Genomic DNA, 20,478 nt, shown 5'->3' on the forward strand with positions numbered 1-20,478 from the left:
GCATTGTGAACGTGGGGTCAATCTTAACAGAAGGGATTAGAATGTGCTATGCAGACATCTCCACAAAAGTGATAGTAAACAGAACACTCAACCCCAGCATTCAAGTCAGATCTTCCGTGAGACAGGGATGTGGTTTATCGCCTTTACTGTTTGCCCTATATCTCGAGTCATTGTGTCTAAAGATATTAGATGATAGCAACATCAGAGGTTTTAGGGTGGGTTACAGTGAAGTAAAACTGCTGGCATACGCGGATGACGTCGCTGTTTTTTGTGACGACACGCAGAGTGTAAGCAATGCTGTGAATGTTGTGACAAAATATTGTAAAATGACAGGGAGCATAATTATTTGAGCCAAGTCGGCTGGCATATGGTATGGGCAGTGGGAGGACACACCTCCATTTTTTGCAAAAATACAGTGGACAAATTTGCCGACCAAGTACTTAGGGGTACCTCTACAACACCACCAGGACACAAAAGGTTATTGGCAAGGAGAGGTGGAAGAAATGAAGGCAAAAACGGCGAAGTTCGGTGGACGAGATCTGTCAATGTTCACCCGAGCAACGGTGTGTAATGCATTCTTAGTGGCGAAAATTTGATATGTGCTGCAAGCACTATGCGCATCAAGAGTCAGCATACAAAGAATACACAGGCAGTTTGCCATCTTTATTTGGGGTTCTGTCTGGGAGCGTACCAGTCGCACTAGCTTGTCCAGGACGGTGAAAAGTGGGGGCCTAGGGTTAATTCATCTTTTTTTTAAGTCAAGTCGTCTCCAGATTTTTGTTTCTACGTGATCAAATCCGTTTTTGTGCGCAGTCCTTCAAACGCGTTTGCCTAACGCGCTACCTCAATTTGTTGTGTCGTCAAATAACACAATAGGACTCAGAGGCTTCCTGAGAGAAGTCGTGCTGTCTTTTCAATTCTTACATGCGCGCTTTTCAATGGATTACCTTGCATCTGTTAAGCGGGAAAGACTGTACAAAGATTTACTTGATGTATCATTGCCAGTGCCTGTTTATCGTTCAATGTACTACCCTGAATCCAGTGGAAGAAATGTGCTCAAAAGAGTGAAGCGGATGCCGGTACGGTCATCCGTAAAAACGTTTTTCTTTCAATTACACACTGGAACGCTTCCAATGAAGCCATGGCTGAGGGAAAGGGGAATCTTTGTACCGTGGTCCGTGAACTGCCTGAGATGCAGGCAACCGGAAACCATTGAGCATATGTTTCTTGATTGTTCAGATGCAGTGTTCCTATGGGACATCCTACAACGAACGTTGAAAGAAGAATTACCGATTACACCGTACGGCATCCGCTTCTTGCCAACTGAAAACGCAGATAAGCCTTGTGATATGTTTATGGCACTTTGTTTACACAGCGTCTGGAAGACACGAATGGATGTGCGCCATGAGAGGCTAGTTATTCGTCCTGCGAAAGATCATTTTATGGAAAGCATGCTGTATCTGCGTGAAGCTTATCGAGCGAGAAAAGAACCCGAATGAATACATGTATTGGATGAACTAGTGGCGATCAAGTGTTTTTAACTACTTGCAAGGACCCAAGCAGGTCATTGCTTTTATCATTGTAAAGTGTATATATGTTATCTGTGTACGTCGAAGACCGGTAATAAAGAAAAAAAAAAGCTAAAGCTCAGTGGTAGAGCACTGGTCTCGTAAACAAGGGGTGGTGAGTTGAAACCTCACTGGTGGCACTGAATTTTTTTCTACTGTTCTCTGGCACGTGGAGAGGATAATGTAGCATTTTCCTCCCGAATAATGAAATGGCTGCATTGGTGCAACTTTTGGGTTGACATTTACGTCAGCCGCTATAGCTCAGTGGTAGAGCACTGGTCTCGTAAACCAGGGGTCGTGAGTTCAAACCTCACTGGCGGCACTGAATTTCTTTCTACTGTTCTCTGGCACGTAGAGAGGATAATGTAGCATATTCCTCCCGAATAATGAAATGGCTCCATTGGTGCAACTTTTGGGCTGACATTTACGTCAGCCGCTATAGCTCAGTGGTAGAGCACTGGTCTCGTAAACCAGGGGTCGTGAGTTCAAACCTCACTGGTGGCACTGAATTTTTTTCTACTGTTCTCTGGCACGTGGAGAGGATAATGTAGCATTTTCCTCCCGAATAATGAAATGGCTGCATTGGTGCAACTTTTGGGCTGACATTTACGTCAGCCGCTATAGCTCAGTGGTAGAGCACTGGTCTCGTAAACCAGGGGTCGTGAGTTCAAACCTCACTGGTGGCACTGAATTTTTTTCTACTGTTCTCTGGCACGTGCAGAGGATAATGTAGCATTTTCCTCCCGAATAATGAAATGGCTGCATTGGTGCAACTTTTGGGCTGATATTTACGTCAGCCGCTATAGCTCAGTCATTCTGCTTCCGGCCACCGAGCGTGACGGTTCGTAGGATCATGGCCTCTTCAAGGGCAGCGACAGCGGTCACTTTTGGCCGCGGTAACAGGACCAACGACGATGACAACGAATATCCGTTTATTCTGCCTCAACTGCCCCACGGACGAGTGGCGATTAATACCGTGTTTTTGCATGGTGATGTGCGTGCCAGACCTTACAAGGTCGAGGATTTCAGGGACGCCCTGCTGCCGACAGGCTTGCTGCCGGAGGTGCTATGCATAGGGGCGTACCAGATTAACCACGTCTGGGCGGTGACCTTCAAGGATGCGACCGCCACAAAACGACTGGTGGCCCACAAGGAGCTCCAGGTGAAGGGACGGCGGTGCGTCATCGTCGACCCACAGGACCAGCAGGTGAAGCTTAGGCTTCACTGGCTTCTGTACGGCGTGGCCGACGAGGACATCCGGACGGCGTTCGCGGCTTTCGGCAAGATGGAGGAGGTAAGCCGGGAGAGGTGGCGCGTCCCAGGCATGGGGGACAAGACGTCAACCACCAGGACCGTGCTGCTGAAGCTGAAGAGCGGCGTTAAAGGGGAGGACCTTCCACATCAGGTCCGCGTCGGCGGAGAGTTGGCCTTGGTAGTTGTTCCCGGCCGGCCCATGCAGTGCTTGCGTTGCCAGGGCACGGGACACGTCCGCCGTGAATGTAAAGTCCCCGCTGTTCACGGTGCAGACGTTTTGGCCACGTGGCCGCTGACTGCGTGAAATCCTACGCCGCCGTGACGGGCCCTGCTGCGACTGACGTTGCGGTGGAGCACGTCATGGACGTGGTGGAGGCGGAGGACGCTGCGAAAGGAGCCGGAGACCCGGTACCACTACCGACAGACAGTGCTGCGTTGGACGTAAATGCAGACGTCAAGGTGGCTAAGGCCGCTGCGAAGCCGAGTACGTCGGCACAAGTCGCGAATGCAGAGGAGCAGGTGACGGGGGGCGTTAGTGAAGACGCACCCTTTGACGACACGGCGGCAATGGAACAAGACGAGGGAATCAACGACGGCGACCGGACTACGACTCCCGCTCCAGTCAAGCGACCCCACGACGAGACAAAGGACCGAGAGGAGGGTGCAACGAGTTCCAGCGAGGGGCCGCCGACAAAGACGCCTCTTGGGAGGCGATTAGGCTTCAAGCCAAAGCCCAACATCCCGCCGGAGAGAACGCCTGGCGACAAAGCGCCTCCCACGAACAACGCCGGCAAGCCGGAAGGTCCCGGAGGCGGCTAGCCGAGGGCTAGTCGTGAAAGGTAAGCACCATGCTCCTGGGCCTACCTCATTCTTTAGTACAGCATGGCACCTAAACCGTCTCTCAGTATTGCCACACTAAACGTGCGAGGCTTGGCGGCTAGCCGTAGGCAAAGTCAAGTCCTACGGTTGGTCACTGACCACGACATAGACGTTCTAGCTGTCCAGGAGACCAAGGTAGACGGGGAGGAGGAGACTGGGAGCATGGTGCGGCGTTTCACGTCTACATATTGTGCGGTCGTGAGCCACGCGGTAGGGACGTCCGCTGGATGTGTCCTGTTGGTTAAGAAGTTACGAGAACTGGTTGTTCAAAGTGTGTTTTCATGTCAGTCAGGAAGGATTGTTATGTGCGATTTTGTTTATTGTGAAGTTGAATTCCGAGTCATATGCATATATGCGCCGAATGGTGTAGAAGAACGTGCATTATTTTTTTCCAATCTTTTTCAGTATATTAGCAGTGAAAAGTGCATGCTTTTGTTGGGGGATTTCAACTGTGTTTTGAGTGCTCGGGATAGATCGAATAATGCTTATATCCGCGATAAAAGCAGTCATATATTGTCTAGGCTGATTAGTGAAAGTGAACTAGACGATGTATGTGAGTGTCTGGAGGGAGAGAGGGAAGTGATGTATACGCGATTTCAAGGTAGTAGCCATGCGCGGTTAGACCGCTTGTACATGTCACAGGACATGATTCCAAAGTGCCACAGTTATTCTGTTGCACCTGTGTCGTTCTCCGATCACTGCTTGGTGATGTGTACCATAGGAATGAAGAAGAGTCAATCTTTCAACTGGGACCAATGGAAAATGAATGCCTTACTACTAAAAGACGCGCCATTTGTAGACGCAATTCATGAGGCCGTTATGGAATTAAGCGATGTATGTATTGAAACAATAGCAGAGAAATGGGAATGGTTCAAACAGAAGGTAAAAATGAAAGCAATAGAAAGATCGAGCTGCTTAATGTGTGAGAGGGAAATGAAAGAACGACACTTACGAAAGATACTTAATCAGCTGACAGCGCTGGAGTGCGAAGAGCCAGGGGCGTATAAGGAAGATATGCGAACCATTAAAGAACAAATTGAACAGTTGGACAAAGCACGCTATCAAGGTGCGATTGTGCGCGCAAGAGCAAATGCATTAGTAGCGTTGGAGACGCCCACCAAAAGGGCGCTTGGACTTGAAAAAGCTCATGGTCGTTGTAATCATGTCGATAAGATCTCGTGGAACGGCACGCTTGTCGACGATAATAAGAGCATAGGCCGAGCGTTTTTAGACTATTACCAGTCACTGTTTGCATATCAAGAAGCCAATGTAGATGAGTTCAAAAAGGTTTTTCTCAGTCGCATGCCGCGATTGAGTGACGACACGAAGGACCTATTAGAAGGGAATATCAGAGAGCACGAAGTCGAAAAAGCAATAAATGATTTGAACAATGGCAAATCACCCGGACCTGACGGTCTCAGCGCATGTTTTTATAAAGCCTTCAAGAAAGAACTGTCGCCCCTGCTAACAGACCTGTTTAACGCTGCGTATGTGAACAAAGCTTTGCCGCCTTCTTTTGGTAAAGCGCATACCATCTTGATACCTAAGAGTGACAAAGCGGAGAAACTTAGGCTCGTGACATCTTATAGGCCGATATCGTTAACCAATGTTGACTATAAGATTTTCATGAAGGTTTTGGCAGCCAGACTTCAAAGCGTCATCAAAGAAATAGTTGCAGACCACCAAACGTGTGGGATCAAAGGGAGGTCAATTTTTTCGAATATTCACACGATGCGGTGCGTGCTCGAGTGCTGTGACATCACTTACGACGGCGTCGCAGTGCTCCAGCTTGACCTTGAGAAAGCGTTTGACTGTGTGTCTCATGATATTTTGTTTGCCATTCTGGATCACGTTAATGTAGGTGCCATCATCACTGAGGGAGTGGCGTTGGCGTATCAGAACTGCACAACACGCTTAATTGTGAATAAATCATTGGGGGCCCCCATTAACGTCATGCGTTCTATGCGTCAAGGCTGCCCCCTCAGTCCTCTTTTGTTTGCAATTTATATAGAAACGATGTGTTTGGCAATAATTAAGAACGAGCAAATACGAGGTTATAGCTTGGCAGCCACAGAAGTCAAGCTCCTGGCATATGCAGATGATATAGCCGTGTGTTGTACAAACAGAGAAAGTGTAACAGAAACGATACGCGTTGTGAAGCAGTATTGTGATGTGACGGGCAGTAAAGTGAACTGGGGTAAGTCCCTCGGTTTGTGGCACGGAGAGTGGTCTTCGGCCCCGGACAACTTTGCGAATGTGAGCTGGGTGAAAATCCCTACCAAGTATCTCGGTGTTCCCATGGACAGTTACAAACATAGCGAGGGATACTGGACGAACCAAATAAAAGAAACAAGAGAAAAAGCAGACAGGTGGAAAGGCATCAACCTGTCCATTTTCGCAAGGGCAACTGTATGTAATATGTTTTTCATTACGAAGTTGTGGTACGTTATGCAGACGTTTTGTTCAAGGGTAAACGTGCAAAGGTTGCACAGAGTGTTCGCCGTTTTTATCTGGGACTCCAACTGGGAAAGATGTAGCCGAACAAACCTGTTCAGGCGTGTGAAGGAAGGGGGGCTGGGCTTGGCGCATCTTTTTGTACGACAGCTTGTCAATAGATTTTTGTTTTTTCGGGATGTGCGCGACCCATTTCTGCGTACAGTATTACAGCTCAGGTTAAGAGCCGCTTTGCCGGCACTCATTGTTAGTACCAACAGTATGCCAGGAACGATTCGCGGCTATCTAAAAGAAGTTGTTGATAGTGTGCGCTTTCTTTCTGTGCGTTTTTCTTTCGATTATTTATCTGGCGTGAAAAGAAAGACGTTATATAGAGATGTATGCGATATTGTATTCCCAGTGCCATTGTACAGAGCGGTATACAGTGGAGGACCCGGACAGGATGTCCTTAAACGGGTGAAAAGAATGGAGGTGCCTACTGGGGTAAAAACATTCTTTTTTAGGCTACACTCAGGAACACTGTCAGTGAAAACATTCATGGAAGAACGTGGCTTCCTGGTACCATGGGGCTCATATTGTTTGATCTGCAAGCAACCTGAAACCATAGATCATGTGTTCTTGCATTGCTGGGAAGGTGTCTACTTCTGGGACGTCCTAAAACGGACAATGAAGAAGGATTTTCCATTGAGTCCGCATGGGATAAGGTACCTAGCGATAAACAATGAGGACGGAGTTCCATACGATTTAATAATGCTCCAGGGCCTCCACTGTTTATGGCGGGCGAGGATGGCTGGGTACCATTGCGACCCAGACGCTAGGCCTGCACGCATTTATTTTCGAGAGAGTATGTCTCGCTTTATTGCAATAAAGAAAACACAAGATTGTGTACCCGATTGGCTGTCGAGGCTAGAACCTTTGACAGCTTTAAAAGAATTTTAGATAGACAACGCCAGTCCATGTAGGACAGGTGGCTTTTCTGTTTTTTCAATATGTTTTGTAGTTATTTTTGTGCTATTGTTCTCTAGTGTGTGCTCTGTAAATTGTCAAAGACCGGCAATAAAAAAAAAAAAAAAAGCCGCTATAGCTCAGTGTTAGAGCACTGGTCTCGTAAACCAGGGGTCGTGAGTTCAAACCTCACTGGTGGCACTGAATTTTTTTCTACTGTTCTCTGGCACGTGGAGAGGATAATGTAGCATTTTCCTCCCGAATAATGAAATGCCTGCATTGGTGCAACTTTTGGGCTGACATTTACGTCAGCCGCTATAGCTCAGTGGTAGAGCACTGGTCTCGTAAACCAGAGGTCGTGAGTTCAAACCTCACTGGTGGCACTGAATTTTTTTCTTCTGTTCTCTGGCACGTGCAGAGGATAATGTAGCATTTTCCTCCCGAATAATGACATGGTTGCATTGGTGCAACTTTTGGGCTGATATTTACGTCAGCCGCTATAGCTCAGTGGTAGAGCACTGGTCTCGTAAACCAGGGGTCGTGAGTTCAAACCTCACTGGTGGCACTGAATTTTTTTCTACTGTTCTCTGGCACGTGGAGAGGATAATGTAGCATTTTCCTCCCGAATAATGAAATGCCTGCATTGGTGCAACTTTTGGGCTGACATTTACGTCAGCCGCTATAGCTCAGTGGTAGAGCACTGGTCTCGTAAACCAGGGGTCGTGAGTTCAAACCTCATTGGTGGCACTGAATTTTTTTCTACTGTTCTCTGGCACGTGGAGAGGATAATGTAGCATTTTCCTCCCGAATAATGAAATGCCTGCATTGGTGCAATTTTTGGGCTGACATTTACGTCAGCCGCTATAGCTCAGTGGTAGAGCACTGGTCTCGTAAACCAGGGGTCGTGAGTTCAAACCTCACTGGTGGCACTGAATTTTTTTCTACTGTTCTCTGGCACGTGGAGAGGATAATGTAGCATTTTCCTCCCGAATAATGAAATGGCTGCATTGGTGCAACTTTTGGGCTGACATTTACGTCAGCCGCTATAGCTCAGTGGTAGAGCACTGGTCTCGTAAACCAGGGGTCGTGAGTTCAAACCTCACTGGTGGCACTGAATTTTTTTCTACTGTTCTCTGGCACGTGCAGAGGATAATGTAGCATTTTCCTCCCGAATAATGAAATGGCTGCATTGGTGCAACTTTTGGGCTGATATTTACGTCAGCCGCTATAGCTCAGTCATTCTGCTTCCGGCCACCGAGCGTGACGGTTCGTAGGATCATGGCCTCTTCAAGGGCAGCGACAGCGGTCACCTTTGGCCGCGGTAACAGGACCAACGACGATGACAACGAATATCCGTTTATTCTGCCTCAACTGCCCCACGGACGAGTGGCGATTAATACCGTGTTTTTGCACGGTGATGTGCGTGCCAGACCTTACAAGGTCGAGGATTTCAGGGACGCCCTGCTGCCGACAGGCTTGCTGCCGGAGGTGCTATGCATAGGGGCGTACCAGATTAACCACGTCTGGGCGGTGACCTTCAAGGATGCGACCGCCACAAAACGACTGGTGGCCCACAAGGAGCTCCAGGTGAAGGGACGGCGGTGCGTCATCGTCGACCCACAGGACCAGCAGGTGAAGCTTAGGCTTCACTGGCTTCTGTACGGCGTGGCCGACGAGGACATCCGGACGGCGTTCGCGGCTTTCGGCAAGATGGAGGAGGTAAGCCGGGAGAGGTGGCGCGTCCCAGGCATGGGGGACAAGACGTCAACCACCAGGACCGTGCTGCTGAAGCTGAAGAGCGGCGTTAAAGGGGAGGACCTTCCACATCAGGTCCGCGTCGGCGGAGAGTTGGCCTTGGTAGTTGTTCCCGGCCGGCCCATGCAGTGCTTGCGTTGCCAGGGCACGGGACACGTCCGCCGTGAATGTAAAGTCCCCGCTGTTCACGGTGCAGACGTTTTGGCCACGTGGCCGCTGACTGCGTGAAATCCTACGCCGCCGTGACGGGCCCTGCTGCGACTGACGTTGCGGTGGAGCACGTCATGGACGTGGTGGAGGCGGAGGACGCTGCGAAAGGAGCCGGAGACCCGGTACCACTACCGACAGACAGTGCTGCGTTGGACGTAAATGCAGACGTCAAGGTGGCTAAGGCCGCTGCGAAGCCGAGTACGTCGGCACAAGTCGCGAATGCAGAGGAGCAGGTGACGGGGGGCGTTAGTGAAGACGCACCCTTTGACGACACGGCGGCAATGGAACAAGACGAGGGAATCAACGACGGCGACCGGACTACGACTCCCGCTCCAGTCAAGCGACCCCACGACGAGACAAAGGACCGAGAGGAGGGTGCAACGAGTTCCAGCGAGGGGCCGCCGACAAAGACGCCTCTTGGGAGGCGATTAGGCTTCAAGCCAAAGCCCAACATCCCGCCGGAGAGAACGCCTGGCGACAAAGCGCCTCCCACGAACAACGCCGGCAAGCCGGAAGGTCCCGGAGGCGGCTAGCCGAGGGCTAGTCGTGAAAGGTAAGCACCATGCTCCTGGGCCTACCTCATTCTTTAGTACAGCATGGCACCTAAACCGTCTCTCAGTATTGCCACACTAAACGTGCGAGGCTGGGCGGCTAGCCGTAGGCAAAGTCAAGTCCTACGGTTGGTCACTGACCACGACATAGACGTTCTAGCTGTCCAGGAGACCAAGGTAGACGGGGAGGAGGAGACTGGGAGCATGGTGCGGCGTTTCACGTCTACATATTGTGCGGTCGTGAGCCACGCGGTAGGGACGTCCGCTGGATGTGTCCTGTTGGTTAAGAAGTTACGAGAACTGGTTGTTCAAAGTGTGTTTTCATGTCAGTCAGGAAGGATTGTTATGTGCGATTTTGTTTATTGTGAAGTTGAATTCCGAGTCATATGCATATATGCGCCGAATGGTGTAGAAGAACGTGCATTATTTTTTTTCCAATCTTTTTCAGTATATTAGCAGTGAAAAGTGCATGCTTTTGTTGGGGGATTTCAACTGTGTTTTGAGTGCTCGGGATAGATCGAATAATGCTGGTATCCGCGATAAAAGCAGTCATATATTGTCTAGGCTGATTAGTGAAAGTGAACTAGACGATGTATGTGAGTGTCTGGAGGGAGAGAGGGAAGTGATGTATACGCGATTTCAAGGTAGTAGCCATGCGCGGTTAGACCGCTTGTACATGTCACAGGACATGATTCCAAAGTGCCACAGTTATTCTGTTGCACCTGTGTCGTTCTCCGATCACTGCTTGGTGATGTGTACCATAGGAATGAAGAAGAAGAGTCAATCTTTCAACTGGGACCAATGGAAAATGAATGCCTTACTACTAAAAGACGCGCCATTTGTAGACGCAATTCATGAGGCCGTTATGGAATTAAGCGATGTATGTATTGAAACAATAGCAGAGAAATGGGAATGGTTCAAACAGAAGGTAAAAATGAAAGCAATAGAAAGATCGAGCTGCTTAATGTGTGAGAGGGAAATGAAAGAACGACACTTACGAAAGATACTTAATCAGCTGACAGCGCTGGAGTGCGAAGAGCCAGGGGCGTATAAGGAAGATATGCGAACCATTAAAGAACAAATTGAACAGTTGGACAAAGCACGCTATCAAGGTGCGATTGTGCGCGCAAGAGCAAATGCATTAGTAGCGTTGGAGACGCCCACCAAAAGGGCGCTTGGACTTGAAAAAGCTCATGGTCGTTGTAATCATGTCGATAAGATCTCGTGGAACGGCACGCTTGTCGACGATAATAAGAGCATAGGCCGAGCGTTTTTAGACTATTACCAGTCACTGTTTGCATATCAAGAAGCCAATGTAGATGAGTTCAAAAAGGTTTTTCTCAGTCGCATGCCGCGATTGAGTGACGACACGAAGGACCTATTAGAAGGGAATATCAGAGAGCACGAAGTCGAAAAAGCAATAAATGATTTGAACAATGGCAAATCACCCGGACCTGACGGTCTCAGCGCATGTTTTTATAAAGCCTTCAAGAAAGAACTGTCGCCCCTGCTAACAGACCTGTTTAACGCTGCGTATGTGAACAAAGCTTTGCCGCCTTCTTTTGGTAAAGCGCATACCATCTTGATACCTAAGAGTGACAAAGCGGAGAAACTTAGGCTCGTGACATCTTATAGGCCGATATCGTTAACCAATGTTGACTATAAGATTTTCATGAAGGTTTTGGCAGCCAGACTTCAAAGCGTCATCAAAGAAATAGTTGCAGACCACCAAACGTGTGGGATCAAAGGGAGGTCAATTTTTTCGAATATTCACACGATGCGGTGCGTGCTCGAGTGCTGTGACATCACTTACGACGGCGTCGCAGTGCTCCAGCTTGACCTTGAGAAAGCGTTTGACTGTGTGTCTCATGATATTTTGTTTGCCATTCTGGATCACGTTAATGTAGGTGCCATCATCACTGAGGGAGTGGCGTTGGCGTATCAGAACTGCACAACACGCTTAATTGTGAATAAATCATTGGGGGCCCCCATTAACGTCATGCGTTCTATGCGTCAAGGCTGCCCCCTCAGTCCTCTTTTGTTTGCAATTTATATAGAAACGATGTGTTTGGCAATAATTAAGAACGAGCAAATACGAGGTTATAGCTTGGCAGCCACAGAAGTCAAGCTCCTGGCATATGCAGATGATATAGCCGTGTGTTGTACAAACAGAGAAAGTGTAACAGAAACGATACGCGTTGTGAAGCAGTATTGTGATGTGACGGGCAGTAAAGTGAACTAGGGTAAGTCCCTCGGTTTGTGGCACGGAGAGTGGTCTTCGGCCCCGGACAACTTTGCGAATGTGAGCTGGGTGAAAATCCCTACCAAGTATCTCGGTGTTCCCATGGACAGTTACAAACATAGCGAGGGATACTGGACGAACCAAATAAAAGAAACAAGAGAAAAAGCAGACAGGTGGAAAGGCATCAACCTGTCCATTTTCGCAAGGGCAACTGTATGTAATATGTTTTTCATTACGAAGTTGTGGTACGTTATGCAGACGTTTTGTTCAAGGGTAAACGTGCAAAGGTTGCACAGAGTGTTCGCCGTTTTTATCTGGGACTCCAACTGGGAAAGATGTAGCCGAACAAACCTGTTCAGGCGTGTGAAGGAAGGGGGGCTGGGCTTGGCGCATCTTTTTGTACGACAGCTTGTCAATAGATTTTTGTTTTTTCGGGATGTGCGCGACCCATTTCTGCGTACAGTATTACAGCTCAGGTTAAGAGCCGCTTTGCCGGCACTCATTGTTAGTACCAACAGTATGCCAGGAACGATTCGCGGCTATCTAAAAGAAGTTGTTGATAGTGTGCGCTTTCTTTCTGTGCGTTTTTCTTTCGATTATTTATCTGGCGTGAAAAGAAAGACGTTATATAGAGATGTATGCGATATTGTATTCCCAGTGCCATTGTACAGAGCGGTATACAGTGGAGGACCCGGACAGGATGTCCTTAAACGGGTGAAAAGAATGGAGGTGCCTACTGGGGTAAAAACATTCTTTTTTAGGCTACACTCAGGAACACTGTCAGTGAAAACATTCATGGAAGAACGTGGCTTCCTGGTACCATGGGGCTCATATTGTTTGATCTGCAAGCAACCTGAAACCATAGATCATGTGTTCTTGCATTGCTGGGAAGGTGTCTACTTCTGGGACGTCCTAAAACGGACAATGAAGAAGGATTTTCCATTGAGTCCGCATGGGATAAGGTACCTAGCGATAAACAATGAGGACGGAGTTCCATACGATTTAATAATGCTCCAGGGCCTCCACTGTTTATGGCGGGCGAGGATGGCTGGGTACCATTGCGACCCAGACGCTAGGCCTGCACGCATTTATTTTCGAGAGAGTATGTCTCGCTTTATTGCAATAAAGAAAACACAAGATTGTGTACCCGATTGGCTGTCGAGGCTAGAACCTTTGACAGCTTTAAAAGAATTTTAGATAGACAACGCCAGTCCATGTAGGACAGGTGGCTTTTCTGTTTTTTCAATATGTTTTGTAGTTATTTTTGTGCTATTGTTCTCTAGTGTGTGCTCTGTAAATTGTCAAAGACCGGCAATAAAAAAAAAAAAAAAAGCCGCTATAGCTCAGTGTTAGAGCACTGGTCTCGTAAACCAGGGGTCGTGAGTTCAAACCTCACTGGTGGCACTGAATTTTTTTCTACTGTTCTCTGGCACGTGGAGAGGATAATGTAGCATTTTCCTCCCGAATAATGAAATGCCTGCATTGGTGCAACTTTTGGGCTGACATTTACGTCAGCCGCTATAGCTCAGTGGTAGAGCACTGGTCTCGTAAACCAGAGGTCGTGAGTTCAAACCTCACTGGTGGCACTGAATTTTTTTCTTCTGTTCTCTGGCACGTGCAGAGGATAATGTAGCATTTTCCTCCCGAATAATGACATGGTTGCATTGGTGCAACTTTTGGGCTGATATTTACGTCAGCCGCTATAGCTCAGTGGTAGAGCACTGGTCTCGTAAACCAGGGGTCGTGAGTTCAAACCTCACTGGTGGCACTGAATTTTTTTCTACTGTTCTCTGGCACGTGGAGAGGATAATGTAGCATTTTCCTCCCGAATAATGAAATGCCTGCATTGGTGCAACTTTTGGGCTGACATTTACGTCAGCCGCTATAGCTCAGTGGTAGAGCACTGGTCTCGTAAACCAGGGGTCGTGAGTTCAAACCTCATTGGTGGCACTGAATTTTTTTCTACTGTTCTCTGGCACGTGGAGAGGATAATGTAGCATTTTCCTCCCGAATAATGAAATGCCTGCATTTGTGCAATTTTTGGGCTGACATTTACGTCAGCCGCTATAGCTCAGTGGTAGAGCACTGGTCTCGTAAACCAGGGGTCGTGAGTTCAAACCTCACTGGTGGCACTGAATTTTTTTCTACTGTTCTCTGGCACGTGGAGAGGATAATGTAGCATTTTCCTCCCGAATAATGAAATGCCTGCATTGGTGCAACTTTTGGGCTGACATTTACGTCAGCCGCTATAGCTCAGTGGTAGAGCACTGGTCTCGTAAACCAGGGGTCGTGAGTTCAAACCTCATTGGTGGCACTGAATTTTTTTCTACTGTTCTCTGGCACGTGGAGAGGATAATGTAGCATTTTCCTCCCGAATAATGAAATGCCTGCATTGGTGCAACTTTTGGGCTGACATTTACGTCAGCCGCTATAGCTCAGTGGTAGAGCACTGGTCTCGTAAACCAGGGGTCGTGAGTTCAAACCTCACTGGCGGCACTGAATTTTTTTCTACTGTTCTTTGGCACGTGGAGAGGATAATGTAGCATTTTCCTCCCGAATAATGAAATGGCTGCATTGGTGCAACTTTTGGGCTGACATTTACGTCAGCCGCTATAGCTCAGTGGTAGAGCACTGGTCTCGTAAACCAGGGGTCGTGAGTTCAAACCTCATTGGTGGCACTGAATTTTTTTCTACTGTTCTCTGGCACGTGGAGAGGATAATGTAGCATTTTCCTCCCGAATAATGAAATGCCTGCATTGGTGCAACTTTTGGGCTGACATTTACGTCAGCCGCTATAGCTCAGTGGTAGAGCACTGGTCTCGTAAACCAGGGGTCGTGAGTTCAAACCTCACTGGCGGCACTGAATTTTTTTCTACTGTTCTTTGGCACGTGGAGAGGATAATGTAGCATTTTCCTCCCGAATAATGAAATGGCTGCATTGGTGCAACTTTTGGGCTGACATTTACGTCAGCCGCTATAGCTCAGTGGTAGAGCACTGGTCTCGTAAACCAGGGGTCGTGAGTTCAAACCTCACTGGTGGCACTGAATTTTTTTCTACTGTTCTCTGGCACGTGCAGAGGATAATGTAGCATTTTCCTCCCGAATAATGAAATGGCTGCATTGGTGCAACTTTTGGGCTGACATTTACGTCAGCCGCTATAGCACGGCTATGTCAGCTGGCATACTCCCCAGGTAAACGGGAATTGCATCATGAGCGCCAGTTTCTGCCCTGGTGCTTAATTGGTAGGTGATGCTTGCAAGAAAAAATAGATAAAAAATAAAGCCTGCTGTTATGGCAACGGTTTTGCTGATGCGCGAAGGGGAGATGGCCATCCCGCTTATCTGCAATGCCCTCCATGAGTGTGCGATTTTTTTCGGCAGACAAGAGAGGAAACTAGCACGAGTTCCGTTTTCTGCTACAGTCTGCATTATTCTAACGGCTGTCATTTTCAGCCTCTTTTTTGTAATGAAAATTTGCTTTTGCGTGTGTGATTCATGTATTGAATAAATGCCAGCAGCACATATGTGTTTGCAAAAATTTTACCCTATTCCGTTACGATACGTGAGCCAGCATGCCATAGCACGTGGCGACTGCGTTTCGGCTGGAGAATAACAGGCAGTGAAATGTGCTTTATTTTGCAATAGTATTAGCAACATATTTATAGCAAGAGGTATATTGCAGACCTGAGTATCTCGCATCGACAGTACAAACTGCGCATAACTCAATACAAGTAATTATTTACACGTATTTCATTACCTGCAAGTCTGGTGAGCTCAAACCTCAGTGGAGGCGCTAGGCTTTCTTTTTTTAAAGCGTTAGCTCTATAGTTGGCTGCTCCGCTTCGCACCGTTGGCGCCGTCCGCAGCCAGAGAGATTAAGGAGGAGAGAGTGGCGCCAGAAGAAAATTCCATGGACGGAAGCGCCAGCTTTCACCAATGGAATGAGAGATAACCGTTAATGAGAGAGAACAGATCAGTCACGTGACGCAAAGCTTGGTTGTCCGCTACCTTTCTTTTCGCCTTTCCCTTCGAAGCGACGGCCGTTTGCGGTCGCTTCGGGTAAAAGAGATCGTGTGCAGGAGCGCCTACGGGATTGCTGCACTCGGCGCGCTGCTGGGTGCCCGGCTGTGCCAGTGCATACTTAGAAAGCCGGTAAGCCCTCGATGACCAGAGAAGAACGTAGTAGTTTAAACGAGAACGCTATAAAACATCATTTACATTGAATTGTTGTGGATACCCCGATCGATTTGACGAGCTACCGATCGGGATAAAAAAACCCTAGCCCGCACCACAGCTAAAGCCACAAACATTCGCGTCACACAAACGCAACTGTCCTGCGAGTCCTTTCTCTGCTGTTCTCTGATACGTGCAAGGAATAATGTAACGTTTTAGCGCCGAATAATGAGAGCGCTGCATTGTTTCGTCGTTCTCCTCCGGCTAAACTCTGGTTTACAACTGATCCTCTGGACGCAGCACCCAGCGAGCCGATGCTTCTGCACGTGGACCGAGTGGGCGGAGGCAAAGCGCTCCTCTCCTGGACGGCTCCCGAGGCGCCTCGAGGTCCCCTGCAGGCGTACGACGTGTCCTGGTGCACAGCGTCGTCGTGCGAGTCGCTCGAGACGCCCGGAAAGACGCGACACGTGTTCCTGCACGACGTGCTGCCCTCCACGAACTACACGTTCCGCGTGCGCGCCAAGAACGTGCTCGAGGATACTCCGCTCGAAGGACCGCACGCAGAGGCCACCGTATTCACGCCTCCCAAGGGTAAAGAGCAGTGCTGCGCAACCAACGGCTCCTTAAGCTTGGTTCAGTATTTGGCGAAAGAAAGTTGATAAATCGGACTAAATATATTACCAAACACGAAACAATATTACGCGGACATCAGGAGCTTTCATTACGTCGGAAAATATGTCAACTCTTGTGCTGCTTCATAAGTTGTACGACACTTTTTTTTTGGTACGTTGTGATACAACTTTTATTAAACCAAACCTTTTCCTTAACCTTTTTAGCAGTCCTAGTTTTGACCGCTTACATGGCGCTGCGTTTATGAGCTTTTTTTTTTTTACTGTTGCACTAGAATTGTGGAATGTACTGCCAGATCAACTAGTTCAAGAACGTGACTCAGAACTAAAGAAGCTAATATTTAAGTACTTTAACCTTTAATCGAAATATGCACGCCATCACACGTGCTTCCTCACCGCGCCACATTTTATATAAATCTATCGCATTGCGTATTTGATGCATTGGATAGCGAACTGTCACTTTGTGTTTGTTTGTTGTGATGACAAGACGTATAGTTGTTCTTGCTCCGCCCTTATTAATACTCCGCAACGACCCTTTAGGAACGATTAAGTGATGATGGTGATCGTATTGCTCGGGCCAATCTCTTTGTTCGCCTCCTCGATCGCAGGGCTCATCTTCCAGCTGGTGGTGTCCATGTGGACGGCGGTGTCGCTGTCTTGGACCAGCACCGAGCAGGACGGGACCGTGGTCGGCGTGTGCACGGTCAAGCACTGCCAGGCCGAAGGGGTACTGGCCGGCAGCTGCGAGAAGTTCTTCGTGCATGACAGTCGCAAGGAGATCGCCAACGGTCAGCCCTGGACCCTGGCCAGCGTCGAAGTGACCGACCCGTCGGACGCGCTCCTCTTCCACACCGTCTACCGGTCGCCGCCCGGACGTGAGTTTCCACACATCTCGTTGAGTGGAAAATGTACTGATGGAGTGTTGTACTTCCGCCTTCATAAGTTATTCACATGTGCGTTTTTTAAACGTTACGGCATGCGCACGCTGTTACGGCTGTAAAGCAATTGGATATATCTAATGATGCCTGGCGTTTCAATTGGCACGTTATGTAACCTCCTTTTAGTCAATAAGAGAATGTATCTCAAGAACACATTCGGACACGGCGACGGATTTAGCCACAAAAGGATAGAAAACTCTATCGAGTTGTGGACACAACATTTCAGCATTATTTATTCATTTATTTATTAATACTCTCAGGGTTTACAAGAAGCATTATAATGTTACCTCAACGTTAATTTCTGAAGTGAATCGATGTTTATAAACACCCCACATGTATCGAGTTCTGAAAAGCAAGCAACAGCAGACTGCGTTCACCTAGTTTCCGCGTACACGTTGCAGTTTTTAGAGTGCAGCTCTTAGGCACCCGTTCGTGCGGCGAATGCCGGCTTCGGCGTGAGCTTCCTATTACTGTAAGCAGAGTGAGAGGATGTCTGTGACAATCCATTTTTCGTGAACTGCGCAGCTGAAGTCATTGACGCACGTTGAGTAGCGTGAATGACTGCATCTCTTGCTTGCGTTGAAACTGACAGTTATCGATGACGCCAGGAACAGTAGCTCGGTTACAGTGGTGTCTTATTGGTCAAGTGGCGTAGTATAATATAAGTAGTACAATGTCCAGTAGCGTGAATGACTGCACGCATCTCCTGTTTGCGTTGAAACTGACGTTTGTCCATAACGTCACGCTTAATAGCTCGTTTGCTGCCGTGTCTAATTGGTGCGGCCGCCACAGGCCCCAGTGCTCCGCTGGAGGTGCAGGTGTCTCCGCTGAACTCGTCGGCTCTGGAGCTGCGCTGGTCCCCACCCGAGCTGGGCCGGGGTCCCGTGGACGGGTACCTGGTGAAGTGGCACACCTTCTACGGGGACGGCGAGTCGCTGCGCCTTGGTTCCAGGGACCTGCGATCGCTCGTCATCGCCGACGTCGAGGAGTTGAACACGTACACCGTGCAGGTATGCATGCACGCAAGCAAGGCGCCACTATTTGTAACGACAACGTCTGCGTCAACCACATAAATTGTCCGAGGTTTAAAGGGACGTGGTTGGGCATGCCGAAGAAGATGATTTATAAAATGTGCATAACTGTCCGAACACTTTCACGAGACACTAACTGACCCACACAGGAGAAAATGTGGATCCTAAAACAGACACAGGTGTCTTGCAAACACACGGTTATTAAAAAAAAGAACTAAAGAAAAAAAAGGTAACATTGTGGTTACCACTGGCTGCTTTGTTTTTAGTCAAATTTAGGATGAAAATCACGTTCTATGGTTGATATCGTTCCATATTACACTTGATACTGTTACTTGCCTGCTTTGGACAGATAAATACTTGAACAGCAAGTTTGCAGCGTGCTTTTCCAAGCAGGCGTAGTATGCCGAATTAAGGCAACGGCGAGGAGGAGTGCGGTAACTATTAAAGAATACATAAATACTAGCAAATCGGGTGAGGCACGTCGACATAGGCACTTACAGCACGCGAATTATGCCTCCAAGAAAAGTTATTATGTCCAAGTAGCTAATAAAGTTATTCAAATTACTTCTATGAATTTTTAATTTAAGCGTATGGCCTAGATTCAACTGCAGAAATGAATCCGTGAACTTGTGAAGTGACGTTTGCTTAGCATAGATCATCAGGCTTGCACTACATACAAAATATCCGCCCTTTAAGTGTGCCACCATGTACATTGGCCTCTTTAAGTGTGCCTGTAGCATTTCGGGACGTAAATTCTTTTTAGTGCATTTTAGGGAGGAAATTTCGTAAGTCGTGCTTCTCCTAAGATTTTTGGTAAGCAAATTTCACTTCCCTTTTGCTCAGCTTCGTCTGTGCAAAGGAAATGGGTACCTTCAAGTGAGTAATTACCAACACTTCATTCGCTACCCGAGCACAGCGATTTCTTATGCAGTCAATTTCCACCCAGGGTGCTATGCAGGATGCGCCGAGTTTCTCATTCGCAGTGAGTTTTACCCGAGTTTGCTCGATGGCAGTCAGTGAACGGAGATAGCAAGGAATGTGCAAAACAGCAGGCAAAAAGAAATGTCGAGATAAAGCTGCGTATGACAACATGAGCGCACCATGTGCGGCACAGTGCTTCCGCGCTTCAAGCACAGAGGACTGCGCCACAAAACGCGCCGGCGCCGCGTATTGTTGTCTACGTATTAGAGAGGTTTAGCAGTACTGTCACTGTCCCGCTGTCTATCTACACACTTGCCGTGAGCCGCTTGCCACGCCATTCTCGGGCGCGTCAAGGGCGTGCCTCCCCTTTCGGGCATTATCTTTCTAGCCTCCATCGAATGCGAACAGGGCACATGCGGTGCATTCTTGCACCTACACTTTCCCTCAATCGAATACTTTAAAACACAACAAATAAAATAACGAACATATTATTTCTTAAAGTAGCGGTTTTCTCGTTTTCAATGCTCTAAATTTGTGATGACAAACGGAGAGCGAGGCAAATTATTAAATTTCGCACTTTTTTTGCCGCGAGTGGCGACAGTGAGGCGAAAGCTTATAAGCGGATACATTCTAGAGGGTCGCACGCACGAGGGAGTTCATACGATGAGCATTCGCCAGGTGCGCTGCAGTGCCTATGTTCGATAAAGTCAGTCATGACAATGATCTGTCCATTCCCTGTCTATTAGGGGAATGGAAATGCAACGCTGCGGCATGGCTTTTCACCGCAGGTGCTTCACTGAGGCTATTATTGCCGCCGATTTACCAACTGAGACGACACTCTATCCATAGAGACGGGAGAAACGGCTGTTGCTGCAAAATGGCTGTGCGGTATTCTAGGGTCCGTAGTGACGCAGCACAGTAAAAATAC

At 48.1% G+C, this 20,478-nt stretch overlaps 1 protein-coding gene and 19 non-coding genes across 21 annotated transcripts in view; all 20 read left to right on the forward strand.

The window, feature by feature from the left end:
- Positions 1-1,818: 1,818 nt before the first annotated feature.
- On the forward strand, positions 1,819-1,890 carry Trnat-cgu (transfer RNA threonine (anticodon CGU)). Its single transcript has one exon. It is a non-coding gene; the product is annotated as a tRNA-Thr (tRNA).
- Positions 1,891-2,000: 110 nt separating this feature from the next.
- Positions 2,001-2,072, forward strand: Trnat-cgu (transfer RNA threonine (anticodon CGU)). Its single transcript has one exon. It is a non-coding gene; the product is annotated as a tRNA-Thr (tRNA).
- Positions 2,073-2,182: 110 nt separating this feature from the next.
- On the forward strand, positions 2,183-2,254 carry Trnat-cgu (transfer RNA threonine (anticodon CGU)). The gene has a single exon. It is a non-coding gene; the product is annotated as a tRNA-Thr (tRNA).
- Positions 2,255-7,229: 4,975 nt separating this feature from the next.
- Trnat-cgu (transfer RNA threonine (anticodon CGU)) lies at positions 7,230-7,301 on the forward strand. The gene has a single exon. It is a non-coding gene; the product is annotated as a tRNA-Thr (tRNA).
- Positions 7,302-7,411: 110 nt separating this feature from the next.
- Trnat-cgu (transfer RNA threonine (anticodon CGU)) lies at positions 7,412-7,483 on the forward strand. Its single transcript has one exon. It is a non-coding gene; the product is annotated as a tRNA-Thr (tRNA).
- A 110-nt stretch (positions 7,484-7,593) lies between these two features.
- On the forward strand, positions 7,594-7,665 carry Trnat-cgu (transfer RNA threonine (anticodon CGU)). Its single transcript has one exon. It is a non-coding gene; the product is annotated as a tRNA-Thr (tRNA).
- Positions 7,666-7,775: 110 nt separating this feature from the next.
- On the forward strand, positions 7,776-7,847 carry Trnat-cgu (transfer RNA threonine (anticodon CGU)). The gene has a single exon. It is a non-coding gene; the product is annotated as a tRNA-Thr (tRNA).
- Positions 7,848-7,957: 110 nt separating this feature from the next.
- Positions 7,958-8,029, forward strand: Trnat-cgu (transfer RNA threonine (anticodon CGU)). Its single transcript has one exon. It is a non-coding gene; the product is annotated as a tRNA-Thr (tRNA).
- A 110-nt stretch (positions 8,030-8,139) lies between these two features.
- Positions 8,140-8,211, forward strand: Trnat-cgu (transfer RNA threonine (anticodon CGU)). Its single transcript has one exon. It is a non-coding gene; the product is annotated as a tRNA-Thr (tRNA).
- A 4,979-nt stretch (positions 8,212-13,190) lies between these two features.
- Trnat-cgu (transfer RNA threonine (anticodon CGU)) lies at positions 13,191-13,262 on the forward strand. The gene has a single exon. It is a non-coding gene; the product is annotated as a tRNA-Thr (tRNA).
- Positions 13,263-13,372: 110 nt separating this feature from the next.
- Positions 13,373-13,444, forward strand: Trnat-cgu (transfer RNA threonine (anticodon CGU)). Its single transcript has one exon. It is a non-coding gene; the product is annotated as a tRNA-Thr (tRNA).
- Positions 13,445-13,554: 110 nt separating this feature from the next.
- Trnat-cgu (transfer RNA threonine (anticodon CGU)) lies at positions 13,555-13,626 on the forward strand. The gene has a single exon. It is a non-coding gene; the product is annotated as a tRNA-Thr (tRNA).
- A 110-nt stretch (positions 13,627-13,736) lies between these two features.
- On the forward strand, positions 13,737-13,808 carry Trnat-cgu (transfer RNA threonine (anticodon CGU)). Its single transcript has one exon. It is a non-coding gene; the product is annotated as a tRNA-Thr (tRNA).
- Positions 13,809-13,918: 110 nt separating this feature from the next.
- On the forward strand, positions 13,919-13,990 carry Trnat-cgu (transfer RNA threonine (anticodon CGU)). Its single transcript has one exon. It is a non-coding gene; the product is annotated as a tRNA-Thr (tRNA).
- A 110-nt stretch (positions 13,991-14,100) lies between these two features.
- On the forward strand, positions 14,101-14,172 carry Trnat-cgu (transfer RNA threonine (anticodon CGU)). Its single transcript has one exon. It is a non-coding gene; the product is annotated as a tRNA-Thr (tRNA).
- Positions 14,173-14,282: 110 nt separating this feature from the next.
- Positions 14,283-14,354, forward strand: Trnat-cgu (transfer RNA threonine (anticodon CGU)). The gene has a single exon. It is a non-coding gene; the product is annotated as a tRNA-Thr (tRNA).
- Positions 14,355-14,464: 110 nt separating this feature from the next.
- Trnat-cgu (transfer RNA threonine (anticodon CGU)) lies at positions 14,465-14,536 on the forward strand. The gene has a single exon. It is a non-coding gene; the product is annotated as a tRNA-Thr (tRNA).
- Positions 14,537-14,646: 110 nt separating this feature from the next.
- Trnat-cgu (transfer RNA threonine (anticodon CGU)) lies at positions 14,647-14,718 on the forward strand. The gene has a single exon. It is a non-coding gene; the product is annotated as a tRNA-Thr (tRNA).
- Positions 14,719-14,828: 110 nt separating this feature from the next.
- Positions 14,829-14,900, forward strand: Trnat-cgu (transfer RNA threonine (anticodon CGU)). The gene has a single exon. It is a non-coding gene; the product is annotated as a tRNA-Thr (tRNA).
- Positions 14,901-15,904: 1,004 nt separating this feature from the next.
- Positions 15,905-20,478, forward strand: part of LOC119456821 (receptor-type tyrosine-protein phosphatase delta) — a 46,877-nt gene continuing 42,303 nt past the window's right edge. Inside the window, exons 1-4 of one of the 2 annotated variants that reach the window (XM_049668631.1) lie at positions 15,905-16,010; positions 16,332-16,622; positions 17,269-17,535; positions 18,391-18,608. In XM_049668631.1, coding sequence (XP_049524588.1) covers positions 16,346-16,622; positions 17,269-17,535; positions 18,391-18,608 — 762 coding nt within the window. In that variant the 5' untranslated portion in view covers positions 15,905-16,010; positions 16,332-16,345. Of the gene's footprint in view, positions 16,011-16,257; positions 16,623-17,268; positions 17,536-18,390; positions 18,609-20,478 lie in introns of those variants that run through there. The other variant, XM_049668632.1, reaches the window with a different exon arrangement.

This window comes from Dermacentor silvarum, chromosome 6 (assembly GCF_013339745.2).
Source record: "Dermacentor silvarum isolate Dsil-2018 chromosome 6, BIME_Dsil_1.4, whole genome shotgun sequence".
NCBI lineage: Eukaryota > Metazoa > Arthropoda > Arachnida > Ixodida > Ixodidae > Dermacentor > Dermacentor silvarum.